This window comes from Gossypium raimondii, chromosome 9 (assembly GCF_025698545.1).
Source record: "Gossypium raimondii isolate GPD5lz chromosome 9, ASM2569854v1, whole genome shotgun sequence".
NCBI lineage: Eukaryota > Viridiplantae > Streptophyta > Magnoliopsida > Malvales > Malvaceae > Gossypium > Gossypium raimondii.
Window position 1 is genome coordinate 49818598 of NC_068573.1, and position 15036 is coordinate 49833633.

Below are 15036 nucleotides of genomic sequence, written 5' to 3' on the forward strand. Positions count from 1 at the left end.
AATATTATGTACTTGGACAATGTTGTTACTATGTGGTATACTACTAATTATGTATTTGGATAATATTATTTCTAGTACTCATTATGGTTTCAAGCAATTTATAATTATTCAATATTCTTACTAGTACTCATTGTGGATAATATTTTTCAATTTATAACGATCAATATTGTAGCTTATTTTTAGTATTATTATAAATAAATCATTGCAATATATGTAAAAACAATTTAAAATATAAAAATTTATTAATATAGATTAATATATGTAAAAAACAACTTTTCCGGAAAATATTTTCAAAAAATCTGTCAAACAGCAGAAAATATTTTACACAGATTCAATCAAACACCAGAAAATATTTTCCAATAAGTCATTTTACAGAAAAGTAAAATATTTTCCAGAAATCATTTTACGGAAAACATTTTACTGCCAATCAAACAGACCCTAAGTGAAGTTTGAGTGGTTGTTGGTTGGAGCTGTCGGTATAATCCAATTTAAATTTGACTTTATTTATCTGTTCATTATCTTGCCAAAATAAAAGACGGTAAAATTCTACTAGATTTCAATAGTAAAGTTCTTCCTTTAAGATAATTGGTAGCTTTTCAACAACAAAAACATTTCTTAAACCTTACGTAATCTATTAAATCTCTCCCTACAACCAATCAAGGACACAGGATGTGAGACAAGAATGTCCTGTCAGCCGAGTAGCAAAAGCTAGGTGTTTTCAGTAGCCGTATGATCTGTTGGTAGAGTGTTGAACCCTTAGTTCCAATAACTAGGAATCAAGGTGAAGCTTTTGTTGACCTGATCAATCTTCAATGCAACGTGGTAATGAATATATCTATTCATCTTTCGTTGCCTCTCAAGAAGCATGATTGCTTGACTTTGATACAACATGCCTCAAAAAACTGAAACATTATGACAATTGATAAGAGACAAACTCAGGTATGAAAACGAAAACAGAAAAAATGGATTCTGATATGTACAATGCTTTTACAAAATCAAATCCTGGGTTTAATATCTCTGCTTCGCATATAGGTTAAAAATTGTGTCGGTAATTCAGCCAAAAGCGCTTGAACAATAGATACTTCACCACCTGCAATGGAAAACGATAGTTATAACCTAACTACAAATCATTTCCCAAGCATTTTAATTCTTTTTTTCTTTTTCTTTTTTTGCATAGTACCATTGGAATGAGTAGACGACTAACCTTGTACATCCCTAAATGGAACAAATTGAACAATATCACGTGAAGCAACACGTCCGGTCGAGCTTTCAAGTCTTTCCCCTTTGTCTGCATCTAAAATCTGTAAAATAGGTTTAGTAATTTGATAACTCAATTGAGTCTTCTAGTCAAGTACCCGCCATTAATGAAGCAATCCTTCTCACTCAAATGGATATAAAAATCTTTTAAGTAGTAAGTACCTCCATTTCTTTGAAGTCTGCTCCTCCAACTCCAACAATGAGGATCGACAGTGGGAGATCTGATGCTTTTACCAGTGCATCTTTGGTTTCTTGGAGATCGGTCACAACTCCATCCTAGACAGCATTAACAAGTATGAGACGCAGTGGAAAATTTAGCAACCAGTTTCTAATAAAGAATGAATGTCAGCTACGGATACCGTTTTCATACAAGTTCCCAAAAGAAATCCCTTTCTTCCCTACATCTTACCGTGATAATCAACAAAACAAAGTATTTTTGAGCTTCATTGGCAAGAGATTGGCTGGCAATTAGTGCAGCTTTGTTAATCACATGCCCAAATAGTGTTGGTCCTGCAAGCGAAACATTGAAAAGGGCGCTTGTATAGGCCATCATAATGCCTCGGATTCCTTCAACCTGAGATAGAATGAATAATTGGTTAATATTTAGGACACAGAGTAAAAGATAAGAGCAAAAAATGCACTGAAAATATATTTGTGACTGCAACTACTTACCTTACAGTAGTTATTGCTTCCATTCAAGTTGAAACAATGAGAAACTGGACCATCAATGGGCCGTGCTCCAAATCCCCATGCAGGAAAACACTTATCTGTATCATAGAACTGCAATACTTCTCCAACCTCATAGATTGCCTGGTTGAAGAGATGCACTCACATATTGTTGGGTCCCCAAAAAAGGAAAAAGGAAAAAATTATGGAGAACTTTCAATTCTTACTTTCTGGTATGCATTCTGCCGTCCAGATGGATCAATGTAATGCAAGGAATCAGGAAGACGGGGATTTCCATTTGAAGCTGATAGACCAGAATTAAAAGTTGAAATGTGCATAACCTATGGCACTTTTGGGAAGCAGCATGTGCAGCATGATATCTTCAACATATATCCATATAACTAACAGTTTCAAATTTATAAAACCAAATCCTATGGCCATATTTTAGGTATTCATCCTAAAAATCTTTTAAAAGTACAGGGAAAAGGGAACATCGAGAAACAAGAAGAGATGATAGCAGTAATGATCTTCGTGCTCTTAAAAATTGTTTGTTTGATTCACAACTATATTTTTAAACCAAAAAGTTCACCATAGGCCAGATTTACATTCATACTGGCTTACTTGCGTTACTATTTGCTGTACTGAATATCTTCCTTAAGTTCACAATTTTTCATAACCTGTTCTATATTGGTTAAAATTTTAAGGAAATCAATTTGTCTTCCCAGCAAAGCAGAGAATATTATCAGAGGAGTTTAACTGCGAGCCCAATTGTAAATTTGGTGTTAAGGGACTAATCAAGCAATATATGGTGTATAGGGACCTTTGATCATGATAATGCTGATTTTGGGTTGCACATTTGCTAAAGGTACAAAGACCACTAATAAAAATTTAAATGGACATTTCTAAAGTAAGAACACGCATGTCACTTTTCCAACCGAACAGTAATACAAAAACTTGCAATAAATACACAAAACACAATGGAAAAGCCATAAATAAGAGCTTTTGAAATTCTGAATATAAATATGGTGAAAATATCCATGTTGCAAGATGCTATGAAATGAAAAGGGAGTATCCAAGTGCATGGCATCTTGATGTACCCAAGATGACTAAAGGGGAAATAATGATTATGCTTTGTGCCTCCAAGCAGACTTAATCTTTTAGCATAAAATATTGACATATAACTCAAATGCAAATAAGAAATAAGACCGGCACAAACAAAAAGAATACCATATATGACATAGCTGACTACCTGACTTGATGCTTTGACCTCCTAAAAGTTAATTGAAAGAAAGTAACAAGGTCCATAAGAAAATTTTGTCTATGGTACAAGTAAACCGGATAGTACCCGTAAAATCAATAGCCACCATAAAGTTAAGTTCAACTCCCCCAGCCAGGTAATCCAGGAAGGTATGTTGGATAGTCTCAGAGAAATTTTCCACGAAAAGCTTGCTTTTTAATATCTGCAAAAAGGTTGGCAAATACCAAAATAAAGCCTAGTAAATGAAAATTGCATTATTCAATTAATTCCAGTTAATATAGTTATACCTTGTTCTCGCAATCATGCCCAACCAGAGTTGGCAAAAATAAATTTTCTCCTTCCCTTCCAGAATGAATCTTTTCCAAATCTGCTAGTGACTTCTGGACTTTTCTGATTAAACCCAAGAAAGGAAGATAAATCAGCAAGTTTCCAACAGGATAAGGAAAAAGGAAAATAAGATCTACAATTACCCAATCAGATCATGCTTCCCATTGCTATTGAAGTTAAAGCACTCTATCACTAATGGACTATCCTGCATGTTTATTAGAAAACAAAATTCATAAGACGAGCAAGAAACAACAACAAATAGGCTAACATATTAATAGATGCTCAACATCAAACTTGAAAACATCTGCTCATGACACATGAATGTTTATATAGCTGATTGAATTGAAAGACAGCCCAGTAGAAATAACCAAATTCAACTATAAAAGAACTAAATGAACAAACTGATTGAAAGGAAAATCGTTGATCTCTCACAAGGCCTGAAAAGGCCAAGATTAGACCATATTAGCAGCGGCATGTAACAAAGTACAGATATAGTAGTTTTTGTCAAAAAGTACTACAAAAACTTTCCATACCTTGCTTCCTACTTGTTGAATATTCAAAAATACTGGCTTCCATGTTGGGTTATGATCATTCTTTAAGACTTCAGTTTTACATACAGGAATCGAAATCCCACTCTCCACAAGTTTTGATATTACCAAGAAGGGGTCCTGCAAAATAAGTCCAGAAGTGCACCAAATGATAACTAATATTCCTGATAAAATATAACAAAAAGAAAGTAAACTTGAAATCAGCGGTGCATACGCATTTTGAGAAGAGATCCTTAGATTCCAAATCTAAACAACTTAACATCATCTCCGCTGTAGTCCTTGAGCTAAAGCATTCCTCAGCATGCACAGTAAGTTTTCCATGGTGTTGGGAATGGGTTGATGAGACGGATTCAACTCTACGTACAAGATCCAAGGTTAAAGACCTGTTTGGTTTGGTTACAATCTGAAGACATAAAAACAATTTTTTGATGAGTAAAAACTTAGAAATTTAACAAAACGAAGTAAAGCAAAACAGCAAGTGGCAACCCCTAGGTTTTATTTTAAAACAATGTGTTTTGCAATTAAACTAAGCATTCTAGCTCAACTACAATATAATACATCCTTGCATTGAAATAGTTAACAAGGACAGGAACTAGAAAAGGAAAGATATAATTAGAAGATACTAATGCTATACCTCTGATAATGCACAACTTGCCTCACCAAGAGATTGCTGCTCCTCCAGCTTAAGCATCTGCACAGAATTGAGTACATATAAAATATTTCATGCTTATATGTTATATCACGTGAATGATTTGAGGAAGAACTTATGTATATTTCCAATAACAGAAGTGGAAACAAGCATGCTAATAAAATATGACTTCTGAGAAAACAAATCCTAAACAACTAAAACAAAGACTAATATATATCACAAAAATAGTATACATATTTCCTCCAAGTTTTTCAGTGTGTAAACTTAAAATGTATATCACAAACACAGTATACATATTTTCTCCGAGTTTATCAGTGTGTAAACTTAACTATTTAAAATGGGAGGAAGATTGGAGAGGAGGAACAAGAAAAGGCAGCATTACTCGAATATACCTTTACTTCAATATTGAGAAACTGAGTGTCAACATCAAAGACATGAAACCTGTGATCAAGTGTGATCCAACAAAGTAAATTTCAATGAAACAAATGAAACCATCATTTCGCAGACCAAAAAAAATGGATAGGAACTATAGAACTTACAGTAAGGTTTGGACAACCTCAAAATGATAAGCAATTGTGTACTTTTTGATCCATGTAGGATTCAATGAATTGAGAACTACTTCAGTACGGAATACTTCTATAACTGCTCCATCTCTTTCTTTAATATAAACCACCAGCATCGGATCACTCTAAAGCAAACAAATCTTATGTATCAGGCTAAGATTTCTGAAACAAAAAGACGGTTCTTAAGACTAACAAGTTAAGCATGGCAGCAAAGTACCTAAAATGATTAACTGATACAACAACTGCAATTGAAATGTTGTAAGAGCCGACTGAGCGTTCAATCTAAAGCTGAGCATAAGCTTACTTTTCATTTATTATAGATTTTCAAATCAGTCCCTATCTCAGAAATTTTTCTTGAAATATCATCATATGAACAAAAGGGGCAATCAAAGTGATGGTAGTAATCCTAGAGCTAGTGAGATGATTTTTGTATTCATTAAGATCATATCCCAAGGATTTTAAGAGACATTTCTTGATCAATTTGGATATGGGATTAGTTAAAGAGTTCTTTAAGTACTTTGCATCATGTGAGTGCCTCAAATATTTCTTCCTTGAAGCATGGCTTTAATTATAACTTTGGTAAAACTACTACTGTAATGACCAATCACGCAAGAACGCATCGAACTTCTTCTCAACAAATATCAGCTAGCATCTCTTTATTGATTGTATTAAATGCAAATATTAACTTATCTATATGGCATCTAAGTTTCAATTCAAAGAAAGTGGTTTACAAAGGCTTTCTCCATACAGAGTGCCTTCTGAACTTGAACTCCCTAATTTTAACTTCCCAATTCCACTTGTTTAAAGGCATCATTAAGTCACCCCACACCAGAAAACCCTCCACAAACTCTAATGCCAGCTATGAAACTAATGCAAACAAAGGCTACCCCTTAAGAGCAGAACTTCCATATGCTTGAATCAATTGTTCACGATAATTCAATTTGAACAGCAAAGTATAAGTATGGTATTGGAAAATTACAACATTGAATTTGATGACTACATCGCTTGTAGAGCGAATAAGCTGGGGTCTATCTTTCCAGCATATTCATACACGAACATACCTTGGAGAATACATCCCGGTCTCGCAAATTTGTAGCAGAAAATGATAACTGCCAAAAAAAAAAATCACACTTAAGAGCCAATGCCACGGCAAATAGTTTGCAACAAAAGAACAAAGAAAAAAGAAGGATTTTCACAAATATAGATAAAGCGTAATAGACGCCAGCTTATCTAGTCAACACTGATCAAAACCAGAGACTCCAAATCTAAATAGTAATTTAAACCTAGAAATTTCTATTCTCTAAATTTGAAAAAATGGTCAAATTAAGCCGTAAAAGAAGCAGCGTTAAACAGATTAGTGAATCATCAACTCTGCTTGGTAACAAAGCAAATTCGAACGTTCATTACAAGCTAAAACCAGGCAATTTGCTCAGTATCACTAAAAAAAAAACCTCGATCTGAGAGAGGATGCCGTGGATGCCACGAGATTTTAAGTACATGTCGACAGCGTCGCTTTGGTTGCCAGTGATGGCGGCGGTGCCACCAACAGCTGCCATCCTGCCGCCGACGTCGGAGCAGCAATTTCCCATCTATAACTGTATTCACGAGCTGTTTTCTCAAGTTCGACCAATCATAAACAATATATATGCATGAGCTCAAAAAATAAGGAAAAATTAATTATAAAGAAATTGAAGTAAAGAAAGAGAGAGAACAGAGTCTTCGATATTTATTAAAAAAATGGAAATAGTGGAGACTAAAATCGAGCTCTCAAGTTGTTCAGGCCAAAAAAAAAAAACTTTCAAGTTGTTGACTACTTTTTTTTTTCTACTACTAGCTAAAGGCGCGTTTTGGGGTTTTTTTACACAAATAGGTGAAAAAAAAAATCTACTGAAATAGAGTGTAGAAAAAGTATTTATTAAAATTGGTTACTTTTTTTATTGGAGCATATTAGATAAGTGCTAATGAATAAAAAAATAATAATAAAATTCTTTTTGAATAAAATATTTTTTATATTTTTTAATAATTTTTATAAAAAAAATACAAGTCAAAATACGGTCAACGGGTCGGGTCGGGTGGCGCCTATCAGGTAGGCGCCAATGAATGTGCCTCATAGAGAAACGCCAATGAAGATTGTAATTTTATATGAATATTGTAATTACTTTATAATTAAATTTGTATTTATAGTTTTGCATTAGTATTTTGTATGAATATTGTAATTTTTATATGAATATTGTAATTTTGTATGAATATTGTAATATTATAATTTTGTATGAATATTGTAATATTGTAATTTGTATGAATGTTGTAATGTCGGGATATATTGTAATATTGTAATTTTTGTATGAATATTGTAATTATTTTATAATTAATTTGTTAGTAATTTAGGATTATGTTATAAATTTTTGTGTTTGTAATTTTGTAATCAAAAAATGAATTCAGTTAATTTGTTTCAAAAATAAATAAATACTGTTAAATAAATACAAAATTAAATAAAATTTAATTATATAAAAGTTACATTATATAAAAATTAAATTAGTTAACAACAACCATATGATTAAAAAGCCAGTTATAATTAAACTTTTAATAAAATAATTTTTAATTTTTTATAATTAAAATTTTAATAAAATAATTTTTAATTTTTTATAAACTTTATATGTAAACTCACCAAATATTAAACTAAACACAACAACTTATAGCTTAATCCTAAATTACTAATAAATTAAATTTTAAATAATTACAAACACAAACAATCAAATTAACTTTAGTGACTTGATGGACGTGTATTTTTTAAAGTTTAAAATAATATTATAATAATGTCTTCTTTCTTTTAATTTAATGGTCCCCACTTGTTTTATAAAAATAATAATTATTTATTTAAAGAAATGGAGACATTACCATGATAAGCAACTAAACAAATAAAACTTCACACTTCACCCAAAAGTTTTCCATAATCTCTTTGAATTTTGAGCAAAATCCTTTTCGGCTCAAAATATTATTTGTAAAAATTTAATTATTAAATCGTAGCATAATAATATATTTTTATTTTTAAACAAATCAGACGGATTAATCAAATCTACAAGAATAACTCAACTTCCGTTTAAATAAAGAGGTTGAATCATATATGGTGAGGGGTCAAGTAGTGATCCAAAAAATTCTTAAATTCCTTACGCCGAGCCTATTTTACTACTCTTAAAAATATTTACAGATCAATGTTTTAATTTACATAAAAATATAAATTTTATTATTAAAAGTTGGATTCGAATCGGGCCTCTAAGCTAGTCCCAGCTAATTTCAACCTATCAAATCAGATGAATAATTCGATCTTTAATCAGACACTCAACTCGGTTTCCTGATCAGAAAAAAGAGCTTATTGAAGAGCAGCTGAAAAGAAGGACAATTCATACATGGCAGGCAAGTCGTGAAACAGAAAGAATTGTCGACAATGGCCGGACCCCACAGAGGCAGAATTAGTCACCTGTCTACGGCTTTGTTCACCGCTAAACTCCTAAAAGCAAAGCATAATTAGTAGACCACACCCCATACCCATGTAATTGGCAAAGGCCTCTTTTCTTTTCTGTTCATCAGGACGGTATATCAAATCATAAATTAACTAGGCATTGATAATGGACAACAAAACAAATGATTTTTTTTATGACCCCAGTGACTTTACATATAGCATATTATAAATAGATTTTTAATACCTACTGATACTGTTTAATATCTCTCATATGTAAAGAGGTCTTGGATATTGTGAAAGTGAAGACAATGAGAGACAGATTAAGGAAACCCCATCATGGAGTTTTATGGTGCACAATTATGGAATCGAAGAGCTGTCTTCTTAGCGAATCATAGAGATCCAAGCCAAGAGTAGTGGAAATCAAGTACTAGTACCTTCATTTAGTCTAAAAGAGGCCTTACATGGTGGCCATTTCCAAACAGATTATATCTCATGTTTGATTTTCCATAAACAATAAATGTCATTAAGTCAACAAAGCAATAAGGTCTGGATGTCAACCACTAGAAGTAGAGATGGTGGACGGTGGGGTGGGGGAGAGTGGATGTAGATGCAGACATGCAAATAGATCATTTATGTATTTTGTTGCATTAAAATGATTTTGAGATATGCATATGGTGTCTAAACACAAGGTCTAGTATCTGCTTTTTATCCTTCAGCTAAAACACCTAATTTGCTAAAAAAACAATCAAATACAGTTAACTTCATGTTCTGATTGCATATCATCATGATAAATCTAATTTGACTTTCACGGCATGGCAATCAAAACTAGAACAGTAAAGAGAGCGAGGGAAAAAGATTTCATACTTCTGTCAAGGAAATCCTATATCAAAATGGTGGGTTTACTGTTTAGTCACATCAACCTGCACTAGGTGGTCCTACATTCAACTACAATGATATGCTCAATTTTTTGTAAGTCTTTTCCAAGAATTTTTGAAGGCCTTTGGAGAGCCATATTCTCTTATCCATGTCTACAATATGTATCGAACACGAATGTTAGACATCATTGGTATTTACTACATAACATAATAAACCGACAGACTATCAACATTCCTAATGCTAATTCAGACATTGTAGAACAATTAAAGCCATGCCAAACAAAGATATACCTGGCACAATCACTAATATTTTCATATGCTAACATTCTGCAGATTCGAGGCAACATCACCTCACTTTCAAAGTCAATGACGAGTTGGAAAGGGATGTAAAAAACCAAGGGGAAGAGTCTGGTTTGCCACTTCGGGTACTCCCATTGTTGGCATATATGACATCACTGACGGAGTTGCATGAGTGACTACATGTGACGTGTTGGGATTATAGTACTGGATAGCACTGTCCTGCTGCTGAACAGTTTCCCCCTCTCGCTTTAATGCATACTGATAAATATTCCCCATGCTGAGCTGTTGATTAATTCCCATTGTGCCATAGCTATATTTGCAGTGAAATAAGAAGCATTAGATTAAAGAGGAAGTTCAATACGCTTGGAAGAAACATTAGGTATAAAGGTTTTTTTTGTAGAAAACAAAAATCTTCCAGAGTAGAGAAAATTGCTTATTAAAGCCATGAATTTCAGGTGAAAATACGAGGAGGGGAGGGGATTCAGAAGCCCCAGACTTGTTTTTAAGTAGCCAAAACGGTTTTGCATTAACAGTAACCAACCAGAAATAAATGTCTCCAAGTCTGAAGATTCAACTCCTAAATCCTAACTCATCCATGAAAAAGGGAAGGCACCTGTTATACTGGTCTGGCATAGTTTGGGTAGGGTTTCCAACTGCATATGGCTGCTTAACATCTGCCATATAATATTGATGATTTTGTGTCAAATAAACTTGTTTTACCATAGTTGGATGAGAATGGCCCATGTTTTCAGTGGATCCAAAATAATGCTGCTCTGGAAAAGGAACATGATGTTGAATATTAGAAGGTTCTGAAACTGGTTGGACATAACTGAGTTGCAACCCAGTTACATTTGGATCCATTGGATGGCATATGCCTTGCTGAAGCCTGGTCTGCTGAAACTTTTGAGACTCTAAGATTTGTGGAAATGAATCCTTTGGAAAAGTTAGCCTCAATTGATTTTCCACAGGTTGAAGTAGCATAGGCTGCATAGAACCAGGCACTGGTGTTGTCAAAGGCCGAAACATTGACAATAGACTCCCCACCTGCACCATAGTATAACAATATTCAGTCAAAATGGAGAATGAAGAAAATTATTAGAGGCAAAAGAAAATGTCGCATGAATCCGTCTCACCTGCTGCTTGTTGAGTTCTTGCTTGAACTTGAAACCCTTCTGGTAGTTATTTTCAATGGCACGTCTAAAGGAACTCTCATGCAAAGGTAAACAAGCACTATAGATCTTAAACCTCACCTGAAAATTGCAGAATGTGCATGAAAAACGGAATAAAGAATGGGAAAATCATCTAACTAGAATGAAGTAGGGCCTTATGCTTCAAGTCAATTAGAAAGAAATGCCAGCATCATTACAATGGAATTCATTTGTGTATATGGACTCCTAGATAGAAATAGCAAAACCTTAAAAACCTTATATGAACAAGGTTAATGCTATTACCTACCAATAGTTTGTTGCCAAATTTTATTCCTGTTAACTAAGTCCTACAAGTCTATGTCCGATGAGTAATGGGTGTTATGCCATATTTTGCAAAGTCAATGCTAATATTCTTCAATGGCTCATTGCCAAATTATATCCTTATAAGTCAATGAACAAAATCCAACACTTGATGAGTCTTGGGTGTTATGCCGCATTTTGCTATATCGATGCTAATACCTAAAAATGGTTGATCGCCGAATTATATTCCTTTAAGTCATTGAACTAGGTCCTACAAGCCTATTTCCCATGAGTCATGGGTTTTATCCCATATTTTGCAATGTTGATGCTAATACCTAACAATGGCTCATCACCAAATGTCATTCTTGTAAGTCATTGAACCAAGTCCTACAAGCCTATTTCCCATGAGCCATGGGTGCTAAGCCACATAGTGCGAGGTCAATACTAATGCCCACTAATGTTCATTGCCAACATTTATTCCCTAGCTCATTGAACTAAGTCCTATAAGCCCATTTCCAATGAGTCATGGGTGTTATGCCATACCATTCAAGGTCAATGCTAATAGCTATCAATGGTTCATTGCCAGAATACATTCCCATAGTTATTGTACTTAAGTCCTATGAGCCTGTTTCCCATAAGCCATGGGTGTTATGCCATATTGTGCAAGGTCAATGCTAATACCTATCAATGCCTAATCACCAAATTATATTCCTACGAGTTATTGAACTAAATCTACAAGCTTATTTCCAATGAGTAACGGGTGTAATGCCATTCCAGAGTACTGATGTCCATGCAGCCAAAAAATAAATTTGTTTTTTTCTTTATTTCTCAAGGGTACTGCACATCAAGAATCTGGAACAAGGTTCTACCGAAAAAGAATGCGGCCAAAAGGCACTATAAGCATCTCATAGCCTTGTTCTCCTAGATGTCTCTACATGTCAAACAGAAAGCAGAAACTAGCAAGAAAGTTAGAACAGAGATTCCATGCCATGTCGGTCCAAACTTTATGGAGACTTATACAAGCAACAGATATAGCATCCCTTCATCTAAGGAAAAACAAGACAAGTTATGAGATAGAAAGAAGCCACAGGGGGACTGCAAAATGCTACCAGAAACCTTTCAAAGAGGTATCTAAGCATGGATTTCAAATACCAACTACGAAGATGATCTACAGTTATGTATCTTAGGCTTAAATCTTAAATGTCTAAATCTTTAAGTTAAGTGCATAATGTTACTTGCCTGGGCAGGAAACCTCCCGTTGAAAGCAGATTGTTCCAGGTGCAATGTTCCAACAGAGGTTGCCTCATATGTACCATAAAGAAGCTTCATTTCGAAATCAAACAGAAACAGCTTCATGCCTGGCTTGATTTTCTCTACAACATCCAATTTTCCAGCAGGAAGACCAAAAACACGGTACATGTAGCACTGTGTTTTTGTTCTTGCATTGCACATAAATATAAAACCTGAAAGCTGCTCTTGGTCACGCTTATCATTTTGTTTTGCCTGCATGGCAATATCATTGTAATATGCGGTAGACATTTATTCACAAACTTCTTCACCTCTTCTCTATTCAGGGACAGGGCTGTCAAGATTGAATAAATTGATTCCATTTAGTTGATCTCAATCATTAGAACAACACTCAGTAGACAAGAGCATTGAAGGGGGGCAAGGCAAAAATGATAACTTAAGGAAGACGGAGAAAACTATGAACCTAAAACACCAAAGGGATTACAATAAGCAATATATATGATCTCATTCACAGCAGGATCCGTAATTCACAATCCATTCAGATTAACCACCACATCCTTGCAACCAATCTATGTTTCGCAAAACTTTCCCAAGAAGCTACATTACACGGACTCTTCGTTTTCCAGTAAGTACTCAAGACAGGCACATATTCAGACATCACTACTGGTAAGATCCTCCATATATATATGTGTGTGAGTGTGTACTCATATCCAAACTCACCCAAGTTCAGGTAACATAACTAAGGAATGCTCTATTTATACCCACATCTTTTTGTGGAATCTATACTCCACTCAATATCACCTGAGAAAAAATGATCTTTTCCAAATTCATAAAATTAAAATCTACAGCTTCTTAGTTAGGTAACCCGGTTACTGATTTCAGATTAAAAAAACAAATATATATTCTTAATTTACCTACGTAAGATAAAAAGAAATTTCTTTCTACTAAAAGAATTTACATTCAAAACATGCAACCTGTTCAGGCTAAAAAAGATTGCTATCAGTTATTTTTATTGACTTACACCTCGAGTAAAACCAAAAGATAAGATTATAACGGATGAGAATCAATCAATCCTAAAATTCAAAACAAGAATAACAATTTAAAAAAAAATCCACCATGACCAACAGATATCAAGAGGAAAAGGGAAAATGGCATTCTGGAAAACCAAACAAGAAAAGAAACAAAGGAAAAATGAATTTGCTAAAAATAAATTAAAGACCTGTTGTTTTCTGAATAACATTTGAAGTTCTGTTCCGTTTGGTGTATGAACCGTGAACTGTGAACTATGAAAAGCGCGGATCAAATAAGGGGGGAAAACAAGAGCAGTGAAAAAGTAGGCCCATGGAACGCAGACACTGTAGCTTGAGGCACATGGTGTTGGGCTTCATAAAAATATAGGCTATATTATATTGATTAAAAAAATCATATAATATATAAAAATTTAAAAAAAATCAAAATTTTGTTTTTAAATATTTTTTATAAATTTAGAAAATATATAAATTTAAAATTTAAAAGGTCATAATCATATATAAAAATTGGAATTTTTATAAAATGAAAAAAGTATTTAAATTTTAGAAATTAAAATAAATTTAAAATTTTCAAAATATATATTGTAGAAAATTTGTAATAAATTTTAATTTTTTTAAAATTCTAAACTCTAAAAATTCAAAATAATGAATAAAAATTCAAAAAATAAAAAGTTTAACTTGAAAAAATACTTAATATCTAAAAATTGAAATTTTGAAAAATTTTAACTTAAATTTTAAAAATTAAAAAAATCAAAATATATAAATTTTAGAAAAAATTTTAATTTTTTTAATATTACAAAATGTATATATTTTTAAATTTTATGAAAATTTGAAAATATTTAAAAGATAAAAAACACAGTCAACATTGGTAAACTGTATGTCAAAGTCAAAGTGTTTTTAAAAGTATTTAATCTTTAAAAACTTTTTCTATTCTTTGAATATTTTTAATTTTAATAAAAATAATACCACATGACACATTCTAATTAGTGTTACATGTCAACCAGGTTTTTTAAATACCATTACAAAAGAATGAAAATAAACCAAGTAACAGAAGATAGTTTAAGTACCAATACAAAATGAAAAAAGTTTTAAGTAGTAAAGATGTAAACATGTAGAGATTTGATGAGAAAATTTCAAACCAAAATTTATCATATGGTTGTGGAACGCATCTGGCATGTGGATAGCAATAAGGTGAAATATCAAGTACTAAAAAGACAGCCGTGTTTATTACTTGCATTACAATTCAAAAAGCAGAATAGAAAGGAGAAGAGTAGGTATTGATGCATTTCTAAATAAAGACAGCTGGTAATTGTTAGGTTGGCAGTCACTTGATCATTAAATGTATGGAAATTTTTGTTTGAAATGCATTCAAAGCATGATTAGGGTCTTTTTTCTAATATCTTATTCTCAAA

General features: G+C 32.9%; 2 protein-coding genes across 5 annotated transcripts; both read right to left on the reverse strand.

Moving 5' to 3' along the window:
• Positions 1 to 534: 534 nt before the first annotated feature.
• Positions 535 to 7065, reverse strand: LOC105800830 (protein BONZAI 2). 4 transcript variants are annotated; one of them, XM_052620689.1, is made up of 17 exons: positions 6720 to 7065; positions 6330 to 6377; positions 5245 to 5393; positions 5098 to 5146; positions 4691 to 4747; positions 4271 to 4459; positions 4042 to 4176; positions 3652 to 3713; positions 3469 to 3571; positions 3269 to 3383; positions 2151 to 2227; positions 1930 to 2067; positions 1667 to 1831; positions 1420 to 1533; positions 1205 to 1301; positions 992 to 1090; positions 535 to 902 (listed from the first exon to the last, which is right to left on the reverse strand). In XM_052620689.1, exons 1-16 carry the CDS (start codon positions 6855 to 6857, stop codon positions 996 to 998), a joined length of 1731 nt encoding a protein of 576 aa, XP_052476649.1. In that variant the 5' UTR covers positions 6858 to 7065; the 3' UTR covers positions 535 to 902; positions 992 to 995. The 4 variants fall into 4 exon arrangements, with proteins under 4 accessions (XP_052476649.1, XP_012487630.1, XP_012487629.1 ...); XM_012632176.2 differs by having other exon boundaries at positions 981 to 1090; XM_012632175.2 differs by having other exon boundaries at positions 535 to 1090.
• Positions 7066 to 9581: 2516 nt separating this feature from the next.
• Positions 9582 to 13948, reverse strand: LOC105800832 (uncharacterized). Its single transcript, XM_012632179.2, has 5 exons — positions 13816 to 13948; positions 12588 to 12930; positions 11034 to 11150; positions 10514 to 10944; positions 9582 to 10210 (listed from the first exon to the last, which is right to left on the reverse strand). Exons 2-5 carry the CDS (start codon positions 12885 to 12887, stop codon positions 9964 to 9966), a joined length of 1095 nt encoding a protein of 364 aa, XP_012487633.1. The 5' UTR covers positions 12888 to 12930; positions 13816 to 13948; the 3' UTR covers positions 9582 to 9963.
• Positions 13949 to 15036: the final 1088 nt, after the last annotated feature.